The sequence below is a fragment of the Streptopelia decaocto genome (genome assembly GCF_964273445.1).
Source record: "Streptopelia decaocto genome assembly, chromosome: 2".
In the NCBI taxonomy this organism is placed as follows: Eukaryota; Metazoa; Chordata; class Aves; order Columbiformes; family Columbidae; genus Streptopelia; species Streptopelia decaocto.
In genome coordinates this window covers 51,619,121-51,639,361 of record NC_138655.1, presented here as the reverse complement: position 1 = coordinate 51,639,361, position 20,241 = coordinate 51,619,121, and the positions used below count along the sequence as shown (strand labels likewise).

The following is a 20,241-nucleotide window of genomic DNA, read 5'->3' as shown; positions in this document are numbered from 1 at the left end:
TGGTTGGTGATCGGTCAGCAGCACTGTTCATTGGGTTTCAATTTTGTTCAGGATTTTTATTAGCTATCTGTATGCAGGAGTTGAATGCGCCATGAGCAAGTTTGCTGATTATACCAAATTGGGAGGTGCTGCTGACTCTCCTGAGGGCCAAGAGGCCTTGCAGAGGGATCTAGATAGATTGGAGCATCAGGCAGTTATCAATGGCATGAAATTTAACAGGAACAAATGACAGATGCCATGCCTGGGATGGAGTAATGCCCAGCACAGGTATAAACAGGGAGAGGAGTGGCTGGAGATCTGCCCTGCAGAAAGGGACCTGGGGGTGCTGCTCGACATGAGCCACCAGTGTGTGCCCTGGCAGCCAGGAGGGCAAACCCCATCCTGGGGTGCATCAAACATGGCATCACCAGCTGGTCAGAAAAGGTGATTATCCTGCTGTATTCAGCGTTGGTGCAGTCTTGCGTTGAGTACTCTGTGCAGCTTAGGGCAAGGATGTGCAAGTCCTTGAAGGTGTTCAGAGGAGGGCAACAAAGCTGGTGCAAGGCCTGGAAGGAATGTCCTCTGAGGAGCAGCTGGGGACTTTGGGCTTGTCTAGTTTGGAGAAAAAGAGGCTGAGGGATGACCTCATGGCTCTCTGAAGTTTCCTGAGAAGGGGACATGGAGAGGGAGGTGGTGAGCTCTTCTCCCTGGGACCCAGTGATAGAACATGGTTCAAAGCTGCACCAGGGGAAGTTCAGACTGGACATTTGGAAGCACTTATTTACTGACAGGGTGGTCAAACACTGGAACAGGCTTCCTAGAGAGGTGGGCGATGACCATCCCTGTCAGTGTTTAAGAGGCATTTGGACAACGGCCTTAATAATTTACTTCAACTTTTGGTCAGACCTGAATTGGTCAGGTGGTTGGACTAGATCATCACTGTAGGTCCCTTCCAACTGAACGCCAGAAATCAGGGCACTGAACGAGCAGCTAAGATGGGGAAGAACTGTATTGGCAGAACTGTGTACCACAAAGCCTATGTAACAGTGCTTGATGCTGAATAAACAAAAATACACAGGCAAGCTTGAGTGAAAAGCCAAAAACTGCAGTTTTTAAAGGTGGTGGAGGAGAGAGCAAAAATTATGGCTTACATTTGGTTTGTTCGCTTGGAAGTGAAAGAGCATCAAGACATCGCACAACAGGTAGGCTTTATTTGGACATATCTGCAGTTTTCCATCACAGTTTTCTTCATGCTCTTGGATATCACTCTCTCTCTATACATGAATATATGTATACACATGCATACATAAAGCATGCTCTCAGATGTGCTGTTCTTGTCTGAAAACTTAATGTTCCTTTTTTTTTTTTTCACAATCAAGATAGCAAAAATGGATAAATGCCAAAACCTGCTTATGCAGTAACATGTTACAGGATGTTCTTTGAAGTCTCACATCACATATGAAGAATTGGCAGAGCTGTTGTTCTGCATCTTTCTCACACCTGCAGGGTACGTTGCAGGAAGGTTGGTGCTCGAGTGCAAGCCTGTCTTGTGATGACAGGACGCAGCTCTCAGGTATTCCTGGTAACTTGACAATTGGAACTATATGCCAGTACCTGGGAGCAATGAGCAGCCAGGGCGTTATTTTGCTCCAGCTTAAGTGGACAGCGGCACATTCCTCCCATCTCCACACTAAGACTGTAAATGCATTTGTAGTACGGTAAAACAGATCTGTATCCACTAACGTGCCATAACCTAACGACTGACTTATTCAGCAGATACAACTCACTTTGAAACGCACAATGTATCCTCAGGAAACAATTCAATCTGGATTTGAATCTCGTGGTTGCAGCTGGGGAGCCCTTTGTCTTGCACTCCCAGTGCATTTTAAACCTGCATGGGGTGGTGAGGGGCATTTTTATTTCCAGTTGCCTTCCTATGCTTTCCATTTACAGCTCGCTCTCTTTCCTATTTCAAATTTTTCTTGAATAGCTGGTTGGCTTCACCAAGGTGACTGGAGTCTCTCAGCTAAACTGCACAAAGCTGCTGCAAGTAACCTGGGGTCCATTGAAAGGATACATGGTGGAATACCACAGAAAATCCTCATTGCTTTTAGTGGTCAATACAGAAATATCTCCACTGTTCCCGAAGTCTTAATAGCAAATGAAAATAATGAGGTAGTTTTTTTGTATGTGTTTTGTGGTGAAAATTGGCATTCCTGCTTTGCTCCAAGCTTTCCTGGGGACAGGACCAATTTATAAGTTGCTTTGTAGCCTTTTCCCGTACCTGTTCTAGGATATATACTTTCCATGTTTGGCCAGTGTCTTGCTGGCTGGCAGCATGCTGGCATGTTCTCCAGGTGTTCTGCTGTTAATGACCTGGCTGTGGAAATTTATTTTTATCGCAAGGCATGCTGCCTTGGGGACTCTGTTGGGTTTGATATTTTGACAGTCCCTGGGACACCACATTAGTATCATGGAGTAGAATAGTTTGGGTTGGAAGGGACCTTCAAAGGTCATCTAGTCCAACTCCCCCCTGTAATGAGCAGGGCCATCTTCAAGCAGATCAGGTTGCTCGTGCCTAGCTAAGGGGCTGTCAGACACGTCTGTACAGCTTCACCTTCTACAGTTTGGTTTTCTTCCTGTTTTGATGTGAAATAGGAACACCTGGCACAACACATACTGTTCTACCTAAGAGTCCCATAATCCCTGTATGCTGCATTACAAAGCTACCTACACAACAGATCTACAAGGCAGTGCTGTGCTTTATGAAACAGGCAGCATACCTGCCTTAGAGCTCCCACCTACAGGATTAATTTTTTTTAAGGCTTTCTTGGTTAACAGATGCTTCCTATTTGAGCTTTGTGGGTGCTCTTGGATGTGGTAGGCAAATGAGGAAGCCACAGTGTGAAATCTTCCTTTTAGTGCAGGTACTTCCTTGTCCTGCTGCTGATTCTCACCGAAGATGTAAAGGCTTTGTCAGTGGGTTTAGGGTATTCTGGAGCAGGGCTCTTGCTCCTTCCTTTGAAGCGGAGCTGTTCTGTATGGAGCAAACCCTCAGGGGGCCCATGAGTACGTCTGTGCTCAAGTCTCTTCCAGCTGCTGCTTTAATGAGTGTTTCATTCATGCACTCACTGAAGCAGAGACTGGGATGCAAGTTCTCACATCTGTTTGCTACTCAGGGGCTACAGCATTGTGGTCTTCCCAGCTGTGTGAATATTCCACCTTGTAAGCTCCAGGAAAATAACTTCACCAGGAGGAACCGAGCCACCTACCCTGATTACAGCAATTACCAAGGAAGTGGAAATGAAGGGCCAAGTCTCCCTCCACAAAAGCAGAAATCTAAGACAGAGGTTCATTATCAAAGGTCATAGCTTTTGCCACCACACTGCTAGAAATGGTGGACTGGAAACTATCCCTAAAAGTTCTAAAAGGTGTCCTCAGCATCTGCCACTGAGATTGGGCCCTGCTGTGGCATAGTTTCAGTAACACTTTATACCTGTGCACAGATATAAGTTCTGCTGAACTTGAGAGCTTGAACAATCTCGGCACTGGCAGCAGCCGATCCTGGGTACCAGGAGAAACTTTCTGGTAGAAGACAACCCTGTCCCAGGAGCAGAAAGGGGCTGGTGAAGATTTGTGGCTTGGATTTAGAAATCTACGGAAGCAGTTAAGACAAGAACTAGATGACAGAACTTTCGCAACTCTTGCACTGCTGATTCTTAAAAATTTCTTACTTAGAGGAGGGTGGGGTGGAAAATAGGTTGTGTTTGCCAGCGAGGTCTCCCTAAGCACTCAGCTCATTTTGTTTGTTTCTATGAGTCATTTTTAGAACAGGCAACAATAATCTAACAATACTTGAGTCATACATAAGTCTGGAGCCAACTTCTTAGAGAACACAGTTTTCTTGAGAGTGAAAAATATCCTAAAAGAAGAAGTGCCTCTTCGGCTTTTGTACATAACAAGAAACTATGTTTAAAGAAAAAAAAAAAAAGTGCTTGATGTAACTGGCTTTTGAAAAATGCAAAAAGCAATCTTTCCTGTCTGCCTCTTCACTTTTGAGACCCAGAAAGGCAGAGGACAGAAAGGGGCTGTTGATTTAGGACAGAAGAAAACTAAGTGCCTGTTGAACAAGCACGTGGCCTCACGCTGCAGCACAGGTCAAGACAGAAGTGCAGGGAAATTAGACGGGGTGGGTTCCTTTATCATGCTGTGAGGTGCAAGTTCACTGTACGTCTTTGGCTACTGACTAACACTGCTCTTCCAGAAACAGCCTTCCTGCTACAAAACACACCCAGGCCTAGCTTCTGCTTACCTGTAACACCATCATTTCTGAAAATCAGGTGCCAAGAGACCTTCCTAAACCAGGTGCTTCAAAACTCCACTCGTGATTTCCTTCCCGTGCTCACAACTCCCCCAGTGCAACCCGGAGCTGCACAGGGACTGGCCCAGAGTTCCTCCGGGGAAAGAAAGCTTTTTCCACCCGCTTTTCTCAAAAGCGGCTCAACTTCCAGGATGTGACAGCTTGTTGTGGGAAGGCCCCATCTCATTGCCTGGAAACAGAGTTATGAGGGAGTATCTATTCCAAAACTAAGCAACAAAGGCGTAAGTCTTCATCTGACCTCCTCAGAAGGGAAGGGCTTCAGCTAAACCATACTGTGCTGCTTACAGCATGGGGAGTTCTTCCTTCACCTACAGGAATTGTTTGTTCTGAGGCTACAGAGAGCTGTTCTGGAGTTGTTAAAAAAGAAAATATACTACACAAACCACTATGATAAATACAACTCTGTACAGAGCACAAAGGATCAGCTTATATAACAATATATAAGTGACAGCTGAACAGTCCTGCTCTCAGTAAAGCACGGCTGGATTTCTTTTTTTTTATGCCATGAGAGAGAACAAAACACTAACTCTAAAGAGCCAAAACACATTTGTTACCTCCACTGAGAAGTGAAGTGTCTAGTATGAGAAATAAAATACTACTGCCCCGAATGTGTTTAAGCTAAGAAAGTTGCTTCATCCAAATAAGCAGATGCTGAGTATTAAACCTCACTCAAAAGCACCGATGCGGGAAGCTGTTGCAACCAAGACTCAGTGCAGATGGCTGGTTTGTGCACTTGACAGTACTGACTAAAATAAGGCTATTTTCCTGTATCAACAGTTTTTCCTCTGATTTGTCTTCTACAATGCAAAAAAAGCATAAGACTTCCTTGTTAATGCAAATACTATACAAGTGCCAGAGAAAAACTTTGGAAAATTTTTTTAAACTTTTCAAAATTACCATTTTTCTAGCTAAGCACAGACAATTCAGATATTTTCTAACCTGTTTTATTCATGCCAAGAAGCAAGCTTTAATCTCAAGACCACCAGGTTTGACTGATCATCTTTTTTACCGTTATCAATTGAAAGTAAGTGTTCTAAATCTTTCAGTAGCAGCAACTGCACCTTGCACTCACATCTGCCCAGTGAAAAGCTGAGGCAAGTTTCTCCCTGCACAGCTGCTCCCACTTGGCTGGAATGAGCCGCTTGTCTCTTAGCACCGCATTTGGCCCTTAATGGGAAAAAGAAAACTGATGCAGATGACTATTGTTTGGCTTTGCATCACCATGGTTAAAAACTGCTTCGAACAAATTGTTCACGCGAATGCACTTGACCCAACATATTATTAAATAACACAAGGACCGAGAAGTCATCAACCGTGACCAATACAATCTCGCTATCTTGCCCCTGCTTTACTGAAAACATGAAAATAGCTGAGCACAGCTGTAAACTTCAGCAAAGATGTAAACTTTGGTACATTAGGGACAGCTTGATAAACTAGGGAGAAGACTGCAAAGGCAATTTAATGGGGAATAGCAAGAGCATAGTGGAGAAGTATCTATGGAGAACGTATTTGGTGTTTAAACAGTTGTTCTGCTTGTACAGGTAAAAAAGAGCTTGGGGAGGAGTTAATTTAGCTACAGAAACAAGTCTTTTGTAGCTACCTCTGAAAACAGGGGACAAGGAACAGGTCTCAGTATAGACTATAAACCCACCACTGAAATCAAATATATAAACTGAATATATTAAAGCTTTGAATTTTATTACACTTAATTTCTTCTGAATATCTTACCCTTCTCTCCTGTTCAAGGTAAACCTAAACATGAGAAATGGAAGGATAAAGGAGAACTCCACTAAACGTGGAGTACATTTCGTCAGAGTCTGTGTAGGCCAGTTTGCCTCCTGTCACGACGACGTTCACTTCATCTCCTGCTTTGAGGTGAAGAACAAGGTGGAAGGTCCCAGGACCACCACAGGTCCGTTTTCCCGAGTAGGGTTTGTGGTACTCCAGCAGTTCCCTTCTGTACCCGGCCGTGTGGAGCTGAGCCACGCTCGCGTTGGAGACGGACAGCACTGCTTCCACGTACTCATCCCTCTCAGGGGCCAGCACTGCGGTGATCAGGTAGCGCCCTTCATAGGGTGACGTGAAGATGCCTGCAGGAGAGAGTTACTCAAAATGGAGAGACCTGGGCTCTCAAAAGCACCACGACAAACGTAAAGCGACGTGGGTTACTCATCGCTACCTACAGATAACAGTGATAAGGTCAGCCTGGGCAGCTGACCAAATGACAGCAGTCACAAACGCAAAGGGTTGCTGCTTCTGTGTCAGAGCCCACCAGTCCTGCAGGACGTCAGCAGGTCTTGTCCACATTTGGAAACCTTCTCGGCTGACTCAGAGCTAGGTGAAGAGGTAAGAGGCACCCGCACACTGTGCATGTCCCCAGAAGGTGAAGGCACACCTGACACCCTCAAGTGACATGACACTTTGCTTGAGAAGGAGGCAGCCAGCAGTTACCGTCATTGGAGAGGCTGTACCCATCGCCTCCCTCCCTCCTCTACCCCGGGTGACCCAGCTGGCCAAGCTGCAGCTAAGTGGAGTAGCAAGGAACGTCACCTCTGTTCCCCGAGCTCAGCTGGCCAGAGGTGGGGTGGGGAGCACAACCAGCTGTGCTGGCAGAGCAGAGGCAGTGGTGAGCTGGGCGTCAGTATGGCTGGGCACATCTGCCACAACCACAGGAAGCTTTTAACCTGATGTGTCTGGTTTAGATTGACTTCTTTTGTTTGTCCAATGTGCCAGCAAGGCCTGAGATAGCATCACCCACTGGTAACCCAAGCTGCTGCCCATCTGGCATCTCTGTGGGTCCATTCTTTGGCCATTACCTGTATTTGGGTTATAATAGTCCCCGTCATTCACAAGCACTTTGTTAAAGTGAACCACACCAACATCACTGGAGAAAGGCTTCTGGGTGAGTCCAGCAGAAAATGACACCAGCGAGGGCGCAGCGGCAGCAGGTCCTAAAATGGGTAACAACATGAGTCAGAGTCACATCAGGATGACAACACAGCCTTTCTCTGTGATGCTTTATAATCCAGCGTCTCTGTTCCTGTACTTACTCCACTTGAACTATCCCTGTCACTTCATGGATGCCAGAATTAGCAGAATACGTATTGCTGGCACAGGTCCCAGGTGTCTCACCATAAAATTTACTGAAAACCATAAAATTCCCCCCTTGGCCACAGCATCCTTTTTTTTTTTCCTTCTAAGGAAAAGGTACGTGGCTTCTGAATGCTGGCAGTGGAAATCCTGCCACCCCTCAATCCAACAATGCTTCTGCCACAGACCTTCTTCAGGATTGAGGCTGCCCTTGGACACCTCTGCTCTCTGTCCCTATCACGACGGCCACAGGAGTGATAAAGTGCTCGCGGTAAATTCCAGCAAGTGATAAGCTCATTCCAGCTTTCCTAGTTATGCTGAGAAGCTGTGCGCACCTTAGATCTCCTATCTTCCCTGCCAGAGGGTAGTGAAAATAGGTACAAGAAGTAACATGTTGGTATTAAAGCAAAGAGAAGCATCACTGGGGCACAGCTCTCTTGCACCTCCTTTGAGGAGGACTTTTCACTCCACAAATTTTTCTTCTTCTCTCAGCAGATCAAACAGACACTTAGGTATTACATAGTGGCTATCTGCTTACTAGCTAAACACTGCTGTTAGTAGACATAGTACAATTTGGATAATTAAGACAAATTTTTACGTTTAACAGACTGACTTAATGGCAAGTGTTAATTGACCAACCACTTGTTAGTCCCATCTTAGTTCCCTTCCCTCTAAACATTTCCCCTAGGGTGGGAACACTGCTAGAAGTACTCAGCTCTTGTTGCTCTTTGGCTGGGCAATTAGGTCAACAACAAATATACTTAAGTTGTCCTCAGCTGCTCTTTCTGTTCTACCCTGTTCAGATTAGGATCTGTGTCTTCTCTGTGCTGCTTCACCCCTGCTCCTTCTTTTGCCTTCCTCAAAATAAATGTTTCGTTTTCTCTTCCTCTCAATGCTCATCAGTAACCAATGTTCAATACAGACTATCTCCCTTAAAAACCGAAGTTGAGGAGTGACAAAACTTCACCTAAAATGTGGATATACACAAATGCTCTGCTTTTTTTTCCTAAATAACTTGGCAAAGGAGGGGTGGTGGGAGGGGAAGGTCAAGGCAAGACATGACTGCAACTTCAGAAATGGCAAATAACAACCTTGATTTCCCTCAGGGGCTAGTAACCTGCTACCTTGTGTATCTTTGGAAATCTCCTTATTCAGTATTTTGTCTCATGCTCAGAAAACAGACAGAAGCCCTTTTTCATTACTCCTACCTGCCAGTGTGCCTGCAGGTGCTCCTGTGAGCTAAGATGAGTTTACCTGAAAGGACCAAAATTAATTGCAGGAAGTCTACTTACTTAAGCAGCTCTGCCACCTTAACACCACACTACTTACAGAAAGCTTTGCTTTGTATTCTCAACTTAGCCTGAGACTCAAATCAACCGAAAATGCACCTTAACTAAGTTCTTGTTGGCTCACTTGGAAAGGTTTCTCTCCCTTGCAGCCACACTGCACAGATGGCAGAAACTACTTGCCGCCTGCCCAGACACTCTGTCCTCCCCATTTGCAGGAGCTACAATTCTGTTCAGGTTGGTGTCACCTGGATAAGGGAGCAACTCCTGCTCTGGGTCACCATGCTTCCTTCACGTTTTTCCTGCACTAATTGCTAGAATACCTATTAGAGTTTGCTGCTTAAATTGCTTCAGATCCACAGCCCAGCTTAGCAAACCATCTATGTTTGCCCAAAGGATAAAACTTAAATCCCTCTAAATAATCTGTGGATCAATCTAGTGAGCAACCTGATCTAGCAGGAGATGTCCCTGCTCATTGCAGGGTGGTTGGACTAGATGACCTTTGAAGGAACCTTCCAACCCAAACTATTGTAGGATTCAATAAGGAGGTGCAGGGAAGACACAGTGTGTCTGTGCTCTCTTATCCTCCTCCCTGCTCCCAGCTGGCACTGCCCATTTGCAGCTTTCACAAGTCCTACCGACAGCTCTTAGTGGTGCTTTTGCAGAACCTTACAGAGGTGAACAACCTTCTCTTACACGTCCCCACCTGCAAACACTCTTCTTCATGCAAAGACCAAAGTTCAGCTTCTCTAGGCAAGGTCCAGGCTTGGAAACTGCTTTCACTTAAGCAGTTACTGTTGTGGAATTATAGAAATCAGGAGGAAAAGTTTTAGAGCATTTAAAAGCTGGGAACAACATGCGTGGCTCTCACAAACTGCTAGGCAGACAAAGAGTTTCTCAAAATATTTAACCACAGTTTGAAAGCTTCTGGGGAAGGAAATAACTGAACTTCAGATGTATTCAAGAAGGTTCCACTTGAGATATATACATATGTAAGCAAGAACAAGTATGTATGTTCATGGTAATCTAAGCTATTAATAGAATAATGCATTCTGGGGCCCACAAGAGATACATGGGTGGTCTTTGTTAGGTTACATCTACTTCCACCCATCTGCTAGTTGTATTTCTGGTTCTCCACCTCTCTTTTGACTTCCCAGCACAGTTCACGCCTCCCACAGAGCCCAAGGGTCAGAAGGGGAAAAAGAAAAAAAAAAATCAAGCAAAACAAAACAGTGCACAGCACAAGCATTTTCTATCAAGATGAAAGGAGAAACAAATAACAGTGTGATGGTGCCACTGACAATTGCTCAGTAACTGGAATGAGGACTCTTCAGGAGTCTACACAGAAGAGAAACCATAAGTACGTAATTCATTGTCAGCATGCACTTCTGACTCCTTTGCATTTGGCAGGAGTAAGGAGGGTATGTCAGATTTCCTCTGCTTGGCCAATACTCAATCTAAATGAGAACAATGTGCATCATTTCAGTTAGAGCAAATGGGACAAAAATATAAGCAATTTGTCACCTCCCTGCCTTTCTTTTTTAACTTTCAGTTTTACCCCAACACATCTCATTTTCAGGAAGGTTCCCTCTGCCCATGGGATGTCCATGCAGCACAGCACAGTGCCACCCTGATTTCATGAGCCACTGCCTGATGAAGCTGCGCCCATTAGTTCTGCTCTGCTACGCCACGGTGTGTCTGAGGCGGATGACAACTCACTCGGTGCGTTATGAAGACACAGCTACTTTTCTCCTGAGTCTGTTAGCAATGGCTCTTACAACTCCCACCTTTCACATCACAGCGAGAGAAGGTTTGCCCCAGCACATACCTACCGCTGCTTACACAAGTAACCATCTCCTGCCCATCCTTCAGTGTGCTCCTGTGAACTGTGCCGTTCTTTCACGTGAACAACAGCAAAACACAAGCACTGGTGCAACTGCAGGTGGTCACACGTTCCTTATGTCAAAGTCAGCAAACATGCTTTCCCCCGTGCTAGATCACTGGTGTGTACTACTGAGAATACTGCTCCCTGCCCAGGGATTAAAAGAAAGAGCTAAACGTGCAGCAGAACCCATCACAAGCACTGCAGGGTAATTTATGTATTCAGTAAACTCTTTCTTCAAATCAAGGACAACCTACAACAACATAAACCTTACATTACAATAAACCTCATGCCCTCAAATTTGGAACATGTCCTACAGGCTTGCTGCCCGGAGTGACACGGAGAAAGTTAAGATGTCTGAGGATCAGACAAGTTAAGAAGAATTAAAAAGCCCAAAGCAAAATTAGCCCCTTCACCTGCACAGATACGCACAGCAGCGTTCCCACAGTGACAGGGCTCCCTAGCTCAGCTGTTCTTTATTACATGGTTTCTTTTAGAGAGGAGTGACCACCCTGCCTTGGAGCTGCTGGTTAAGGACACAAGCAGCACTGCAGACTGCAACAAGGGGGAGGGTGGGGAAACCAATCTGTGCTTTTAGTGAATCTTTTTCACTGTGACCCTCTCTGTATGGTGATCAGAACATTCGAATCCTCCTCTTGGCTCTGTCCTTACCTAGTTGTATGACTTGTGGATCGTTACAAGCATTTTCTCATCAGTTCCCAGACCAGTCTATCAGCCAATTCATTATTTCTGCCTGTGCAATTTTCTTTGCTCCAGCAGACAAAAGTTCTCATAGTTGTAAAACTGCAATGCTTCAATAACATTTGCTGCTGATGTTTCTTTAATAACAATCAGTTCAATTCTTTGTGTATTAAAAGAGATTCGGTGCATTCTCTTACGTCCTGACACTTACCTCACCTTCCTCACAAACTCCTTGCCTGTAAAAACAGAGCTAATAGGTAATATCGTGCCTCATACTTCAAAGTCCTGAAAGATCTTTGCCTAAAAATTATATTGTAAGACGCAGGCAAACAGGTAGCTAATGAATCTGATCAACTCAAGAAATTCTTCAGTATGTGAATCGTGCCTCAGCATTCAAGAAGAGCACCGAAGTGCTGGTTTAACCCCAGAGGACAGAGCTGGAGCCCTCAGCTTCTTCCTGAGCAGCGCGTTCATGTAACAGAAGCTATTCAGAAACAGAAATGAAAGGGAGTACTCAGAAAGCCAATTTAATAATACTAGCTTCTGACATTAGGAATTACAGCACAAGAAGGTCTGATCTTTCAAATCTGAATTTCAGCGCCAAAAAATGTACTGGGTGAAGACTGGCAAAGACACCCTAAAACTATGGCCCTAGACAAATTAGATATTAAGGATTCCTTGATGCCTTATTTAAGCTCCTCCAATAAGCCAAAAACCTTCCCCTCCCCAGCTGTTAATTTCTACAACACTGCAAACTGCTGAATTCTGCCCCAGAATGCTCTTTCTTTGCTGTTTATGAGCAGCCACTGATGATGAGGCGCAGTGGGTGCAGATGCTGAATCCACACAAGTCTAACTTCTATTTGCACCACACTTAGCTCTCTATTTTCTAGGACTACCTGACCTCAGGGTTTGCAAAGCATTTGGGGGAAATTACAGGACAGATCAGCAGGTATATCTTATATTTACATACGTTCCCAGGGGCACGGAACAGGAAAAGGAACCCTCTGGTCAAACCCAACCTCTCTCCAGATCCCAGGGTGATATTGTTTCTTACAACATGTTTCACCAAGTAGTGCGCTGCCTGCCACATCTTGCCTTTGCAGCGCTTCTAACATCCACCTACTCTTTCACACAGTTTTAGCATAAGCTTATTAAAATACTGCTGTCTGTAAATGGCAATAGACTGTACAAAGTGGAAGAAAACCCCCAGGAAATCAGTTTATCACAGAAATCTAGACATCTATGTTGGCTTTACTGGCATCAAGAAAAAGGAACATTTCTTCTCATCCTCTTCCAGAAGCCTCAACTATTGCTGTTTGTTCTCACCACCACAATCCTCAAATGCAAAAAGATTGCTTTAAGGCTATGTCAGATTTTTAATTAGAAAGTATAAATGTCAGAATTACAGAGTGGTGTCTTTAGAACTCTTTTTGTCAGTCTTCAGGACGTGTATGTGTGATTTTGTTAGGGCCATCAAACTAAGTCCAAGGGTAGGATTTCAGATGCCATAAAGCCGTTACGTTTTATTTTCATCTATTTCTTCTATTTCCTCAAACAAATTTAGATTAAATCATTCTTTCTGAAGAGGGTATGGGAATATTCACTTTGATCCCAGATATGATTCCCCAGGATTCGATAAAATCTTGAGTATGAGGTTGTAGGGCAGGCAGCACCCAATTAACGTATTTATCAAGGCCAAATAGCATGTACCGCACAAAATTTATATCTGTTTATCATACAAATCTATAAATGCACTTTGATATTAACAATTATAAAACCAAGAAAACTGCATTTTGCATCTTTTTAAACTGTGGTTGTCAGTGGGAGCGCTCCTGTTTTCACTGAGGTCAGGAACATGAGCCCTTGTGATTCTAACAAAGCCAGAAACTTCCTCATGAGGGGGAACAATTCATGCACTAGCTCAGATACTAACAGTGCTTCAAGATCTTAGTCTTGGCATTATTAATTCCTCATTAAAGAAATATTAAAATTGTCTGAGATAAATACATTTTTTCATTTAAAAAGAAAAAAAGGTCAGTACTGACATTTGTTAGCAAACAGAAATCCTTTGGTTTGTTTTTAAACACCAAAGTAAGAATAACCCCAAATTAATTATTTTTCAAAACCTAAAAAACCTCATATTTTCAAAGGACGTATATTATGTTTTAATGCTCAGGTATAGCAAAAATCTGTTAATTTTTCCTTAATGCTAAACTTAAATACTGAAAAATCAACATTTTTTTCTCTCAACCATGACTTTCAGGGACTGAAATAAAGATTAAGTACCTGTGTAAAGAATTTCTAGGAAAAAACTGCCTTACCTTTTGAGTCCGTGGTAGGAGGAGATAACTTTGGATATCCTACAAAGGAAAAGCATAAGGTGTGATATAGTACATAATGGAGTACATTATGACAAAGTATCATTGCAGTCTTCTAGAAAGCATCCTTTGTTACCAAACACCAACATACCATAGAATCATAGAATAATTTGGGTTGGAAGGAACCTTCATAGGTCATGTAGTCCAACTCCCTGCAATGAGCAGGGACATGTTCAACTAGATCAGGTTGCTCAGAGCCCCGTCCAGCCTGGCCTTCAGCGTCTCCAGGGATGGAGCATCTACCACCTCTCTGGGCAACCTGGGCCAGTGTTTCACCGCCGTCATTGTAAAAAATTTCTTCCTCATGTCATTCATTGTGGTGCTACAAGGAACAAAGGCACAGCTTGGTAGGTGAAGGAAAAGGTTTTAGAGCACAGCTGGAGGCTGCAAAGACTCCTTCACAAACCATTGCTGCTGTAAGCCGTTCCCACCAGCTACAGCTCTAAGGGGCACCCACAAAAGGCTGAAAGGTGGCTGGTGAAGCACAACAGACCTCAGCGTCACCCCTTGCGCAAGACTTAGCACGTCCACTGCGCTTAGGAGTGATTCACTATTAGTTTGTCTCTCTCACCTGGTGCTCCAGCGTACCCTTCAGCAATGGGCACGGTGCTTTGACCAGCCTGACCATCCACGCTCCGAAGCCGCCCTCTTCCCGACATCAGAATGGTGCCGGGAGGCCCTGCCTCTCCGGTCTCCACGATGATCCCGGTTGTCCCGGGCAGAAATGGCGCAGCCGCCGACCCGGGCAGCGATGGGCGCGGAAGGGGTCGGGGCTGCGGTGGCTGGAGGGGGATCCTCTGTCGTGGGGGTTGCACCCTCGGCCGCGATGGCAGCAGGGAGATGCCGGGCTGGGGCTGCAGAGGGGGTCTGGGTGGCAACGGCTGCCGTGGTGCTTCTGGTCGCCCTTCGAAATGATGAAAGAAGAGGAAAGATGTAGAATTAGTCGCCTATAGTGACATATAAAATTTCATATTTTTGTAAAAAAACAACCAACCAAACAAACAAAAACCCCAAACTTTAAAACAGGACTCAATTTGAGGCCAACTTTCTACTCAGACCCAAGCCTGTGCTGGAAAGCTCCATTCCACTCTTGCAGTACCACAGACTCCCCTATTTCCCATTCTGTGGCACAGCGAAAGGGGTGAAGGCAGCCTGGAGGCAGGACAGGCAGCAGTCAAAATAACCCATGAGCTTTCACCCACTAGTCCAGCTTTGGCTTTCAGCACAAGCCGGGTGTGTATCAAACCCATTCCCACCGCTGCCTTCATCTCCATTGCGTGCTCTCCCTCCACCTTGAGTTCAATTCTCCGGAACCCTCCTGCCCGTCGCTCCTTCTTTCAACTCTGTATTCGCACAACACCCAGCACAAGGCAGCGTTGTTCTCACGTGACTACCATAAAGAAAAACATATACAGCAAAAAAAACTGAGTAAGTGAATACCGACTTAAAGAATTTTTTCCCTACTTTGCAAAAGCAATGATTTTAAAATTCCAAGTACTCCCATTACTAATATTTTCTGGCAACGAAGGCAGAACCCCAGGATATAATCTACCAGAAAAGCCTTTATTGTTTAAAGGGAAGAGATACCATTAAAAGACTTTTCCAGAAGGGCAGCCAACACATACGACATCAGGGCTGAACAGCACTGACATGGTTACATTTGTGTATCCGGTCCAGTTTTAAGCCCTATACAGGAATGATGGCTTATTCATAAAAATGAAGTCCTAAATGACATTTAAGGATGCAATGTCCTCCTAAAAATGAAGGTGAATTACATCAACCTTAAGAACATGAATTTACAAATGTGTAGATTTCAGGAGATGCAATGACAGCTTTTACACAGATTAATTTGAATTTCATTCTAAATTAAACATTAGCATTTGTTATTTTGGTTGCATTTTGAGACCAAAGCACAGCCTTAAATGCAGGGATGGAGGTGAGTTTCTGGTGAAATTAACAAACATCCCCCTGCAAATTTATCTGGTGCAACTCGTCACCACCAGAGATGCTCCACATGTTCCACAGTGGAGATCACCGCTCTGAGGTCTCAATGGTCACAATGAAGTTCTTCAGTGCATCACAGTCCAAAATCAGCCTGGGTAAATTTATGAGTGGCCAGGGCTAAACCAAACCGCTATGCCCAAAAACAGACATGGTGTGAGATGTCCCCTGGCTCTGTTGAACAGCTGGGGACCCCCAAGAGGACCTTACGCTGAGCCTTTGAGCGAGAGCTTACAGCCACGTCATGCAGGTATCGGCCGTGATGCGCAGTCAGGGTCCACACAGTGTCACCGACAACCTATGTGCTGTTTCGTGACTACTCAGCACCTGCGCTTTATCCCTGTGAATCTCGTTTCTACTTCTCAGTCTCATATAAAGTCCACATAAGCCTTCCAGAGCACTGGGAGACCTGTCTGAAGTCAGAGTCTCGCATCACCTGCATTCCTTTGCTAGATATGCCTGCTAGGAAAAAATAATCTTCCTGAGCTTTGCTGGCTGACTTTAACTGTCGTGAGAATTGAAAGTTACACGAACAGTGCACCACAAAGCTGGACTGAAGCTTACTCAGTAACTCTATCCACAAAGCAGTGGACTAAGGAGTGAAATGTTCACTTTACTCCAATTAAAATTATCTTCCTAAAAATCCCAGGCTTAAAAGAAATTATATATATATATACTTTTTTTTTTTTTTTTAAATGGCTTAAAGTATCAAAGTGAATTGTTTAACAGAGTTAACTTAGTGAGACACCTTCTGTCCACAGTGGCACAGATTTAGACCTTCAAATGAAGATCTTCAAATCACAAACTGACAAATACATTACCTTGGGATGCACATACTTGTCATTTCTCGAGTCTCCTGAGCTGAGCTTATTAAGACAGTGACTTAAGCTGACAGAGGGAAAATGAATACAGTTGTCTGCTTGCTTTCCTAACCCTTTAAGTAACAATCAACAGCTCAAATCCTGTAACCTGTGCAAACTGCTTCCTTGCATGCAGCATCAACACAGCAATATTCAGAATTATCCAACTACGTTTTTATAAAGCTAAATCCAAAATTATCTGCCTAAACCTCAACTTAAAATGCCAGAAGTCAGATAAGTGTGGGTTGAGAGGGATCTGGTCTTTCACGTTTGCAAAAGTTTGTAGCCTCTTCTACCAATATGCAGCATAGGAAGACAAAATACCAAGAAGTCACTAGACAAAGATGGCAACAGCGGAGCCACCCTGTCCTGATACTGAATTCCACAATGCATGTTTTAAGTTCACATGGCAGTGAGAAAACGAAGCCCCAGTGAAGTGGGCACGGCATGGCATGGCATTTCAGCCTTAACCTGCAATTTACTTCATTGAAGCGGAAACTATTTGCTGGGAAGGAAGACAAACAGCGACCTGGATGATGAGGTTGCTGGATCTTTGGGGTGCGGCTGTTTCTAGGATTGTTCTGCCCCAGCCACATGCTCCTTAGACCCCAAAACACACAGAAACAAAGGGTGCAAAACAAACTAGCAAGTAAAGGAATCTGTCACTGCACTCACAAGACGCCAGAAAGGATCTGACTGGAATTTTCTTATAGATGCCAAAGGGATTTGACAATTAAGTTACAAATTACCCTTTTGGACAAGGTCACAGGGAGCCCAGAGGAACTGACTACATGACCCTCTTATTCGCACTACGACACTAAGATTTATGTTGCCCTTTATTGATGCTGCAATGCAGAACAAACCTTTGGGTTCTTAGACCATAACTTCAGCAGACAACATTCAGCTGTTGCTTTTGAAACCCCGCAACAGAGACAATTACCAGAGGAACCGGAGTTTGAGTCAAATAACTGTAACCAAACTGCACTCCCAGCACAGTATGTGGCTGCAAGACCACACTTCTGACCCCTGGAAAACTTGTTTAATTTATAAGAATAGGCAGCAGGTTAAAAGAGGCCACTAACTTTAACATTGCTTTCAATTTTGTGCCACATGAAGAGCAAACGTGCCTGCAGAGATGCAGAGAGCGAAGCGAGTACAACAAATCACAGTATCATACAGTATCACAGTATGTTTGGGATTGGAAGGGACCTCAAAAGATCACCTAGTCCAATCCCCCTGTTGGAGCAGGAACATCTAGGTGAGGTCGCACAGGAACATGTCCAGGCGGGTTTTGAATGTCTCCAGAGAAGACGACTCCACAACCTCCCTGGGCAGCCTGTTCCAGTGCTCTGTCACCCTTACTGAGAAGAAGTTTTTTCTCAAATTTAAGTGGAACCTCTTGTGTTCCAGCTTGATCCCATTACCCCTTGTCCTATCATTGTTTGCCACCGAGAAGAGCCTGGCTCCATCCTCATGGCGCTCACCCTTTATATATTTATAAACATTAATGGCCCCACGAGACGTGGAGCTGTGGGTGGTCACCTTTCAAGGTGGACAGAGAGCTGCTGGATTGCATCACCTTGGTGAGCACATCGTTTGTGGTCCCCCTGGACCCACCCGCCTGCCCTCGCCACCAACGTGGGTAGGGAAAACAGCAGGATGCTGCGCTACCTTCACCAGAAACTACAACAAAATACGAGTTTGGCCTCCAAGTCTGTATCTGAAACACAATCATTCACTAACCTGGCTTGTTTGTTTGGCCTGAAGCACTTGAAACTCCCTCATAAAAAATCTGGAAGAAAACACAGCCATATTTCTAATATCAGGGTCATTTGACTTTGCCAAGGTTTATGGTGCGATGGGCTTATACCACCTGATAAGATTTTATATTGCATTTCTTGCAATATATCGTTGCCTTACTGTCCCTCAACAACTGTTACTAGTAAGAACGTGTTTCTGTTTCGGCCCTTCCAAAGTCAAATTACATCACTTGAATGCTATGATACGCTGGCAAATAGTACGTAAAAAACTCAAGACAATTTATGGCCAGGACTGAAATTCTCCTTTTCAAATAATGTCAGTATCACAGACCATGCTGCAGATCACAGACATAAAACCAGTTAAAGCCATACCAAATTCACATAATGGGGCTCTCAAACCACTTCCAAAAAAGGCTCTTTTGCCAAAATCTTTCTGCTACTCCAGCCATCAAAACATACTCAGACTGCTGTGCCAGACAGCGTTATTATAATTGAAAACATTTGGGGACTGGAGTCTGTGCTTCGTGAACCCTTCGGAGGCCAGAGGCACCCCACGGCAGGGAGGGATGCTCAGCACCCGCATCCCAGCACTCTGTCCTTCCCCAGGCTTTAACACCCGACAGTGGATGGAGAACTCTGCCCTGAAATGGTGTTATGTGTGGAAACCCAGGCGCACTGAGGCTTTCTCATTATTTATAACATTGTAATAGTGGTTGATAAATACAACCCCTCGAACACCTGCTTTAAATAGCAGGAGAAAGATCACTGTCTGTATCTTGGAGCTTTCTCCACTGTTGGTCCCTAGGGCAAATTTATTTTGGGCAAGATGGATGAGAAACAGGAGTACCTAGATACATCATAATGGGGACCTCTTCTGCAAGATCTAGGGGTGAACGTCCTAACCTTGTTGAATTAAAGTCAAGATTTCACCAAAAGAATTTCTGCGCACCCCCCCTCCTTTTCCCTTCACTTCTTCCTTTAAAGGAAGAAAAACATTGCTTTTTTCAATTTCACACAAGAGCTTCTCACGTCAGAAGGATTTTTGTGTCAAGTACCGCAATACATTTGGTTTTAAACAATTAAACCATCAAAAGAAACGTATCTATCACAGGCTTTCAAGTCTCCACCTTGGAGTTCGAAGGGTATTCTTCCCCACAGAAACACTTTCAGACCCTTCATGAAGCAAAACTTCTCCATTCAAGCAAGAGTGCTGACGGTCCTGCATCTGATCTCCCCCAGCCACCATCAGCTGCCACAGCCCACAGGCTCTTCCCTCAGCATCTCTTCTCCTGATTTAGGGCCAGTCACAAAAATTAGGTTCTTATTTCTCTCACTTGTATACAGAATTAAAACCAGAAGCATCAACCAGCTGAAGAGTGCAATTTCAAACAGCCTCCAATTCCTGTGTTTTTGCATCATGCAAAACAGGAACTCAGGTTCCTTCTGTAAACTTTGACTACCTCAGAAAAACAACCCATTGCTGAAATTTGGAGCAAGAATAGCAAAGGTAACTGAGTGGCATTTGGCAAGGTCTCTAAACCTTCACAGCAAGGTTCACCAAGACACTGACATTACCATTTCATGGCATTTTGAGCCAAAGGGAATGTGCGTCTGCTTCTCATCCACTCCAGTACAAACTTTAAACCACCTGTGGAGGTAGATTTGAGCTGACATGAACAGAAGCGGCTGAGATGTGAAAACTCTGCCAGCTGGGGTTTGCACCTACTGCCAACTTGCTAACTGCGTTGTGGGAATGCAAACTTCTGGAAGAGCTATGAGGCACAAATCTTATGTTGCCACACCAAGATATGCCAGAGCTTGCTTGCCAAAGTCCTGAATCAAAGAGTTGGTGCTGAATTATAATCATTAGCTCACGCTAAGAACAAAACTTACAAGGAATCTTTCTTATCATAAATTTGA

At 44.4% G+C, this 20,241-nt stretch overlaps 1 protein-coding gene across 1 annotated transcript in view; it reads right to left on the bottom strand.

Moving 5' to 3' along the window:
• Positions 1-1,068: 1,068 nt before the first annotated feature.
• Positions 1,069-20,241, bottom strand: part of EMILIN2 (elastin microfibril interfacer 2) — a 38,844-nt gene continuing 19,671 nt past the window's right edge. The window contains exons 5-8 of the mRNA XM_082046011.1: positions 14,272-14,604; positions 13,644-13,682; positions 7,177-7,311; positions 1,069-6,450 (exon numbers count right to left, since the gene is read on the bottom strand). Of these exons, the coding sequence (XP_081902137.1) occupies positions 6,113-6,450; positions 7,177-7,311; positions 13,644-13,682; positions 14,272-14,604 (845 nt within the window). The 3' untranslated portion in view covers positions 1,069-6,112. The remainder of the gene's footprint in view (positions 6,451-7,176; positions 7,312-13,643; positions 13,683-14,271; positions 14,605-20,241) is intronic.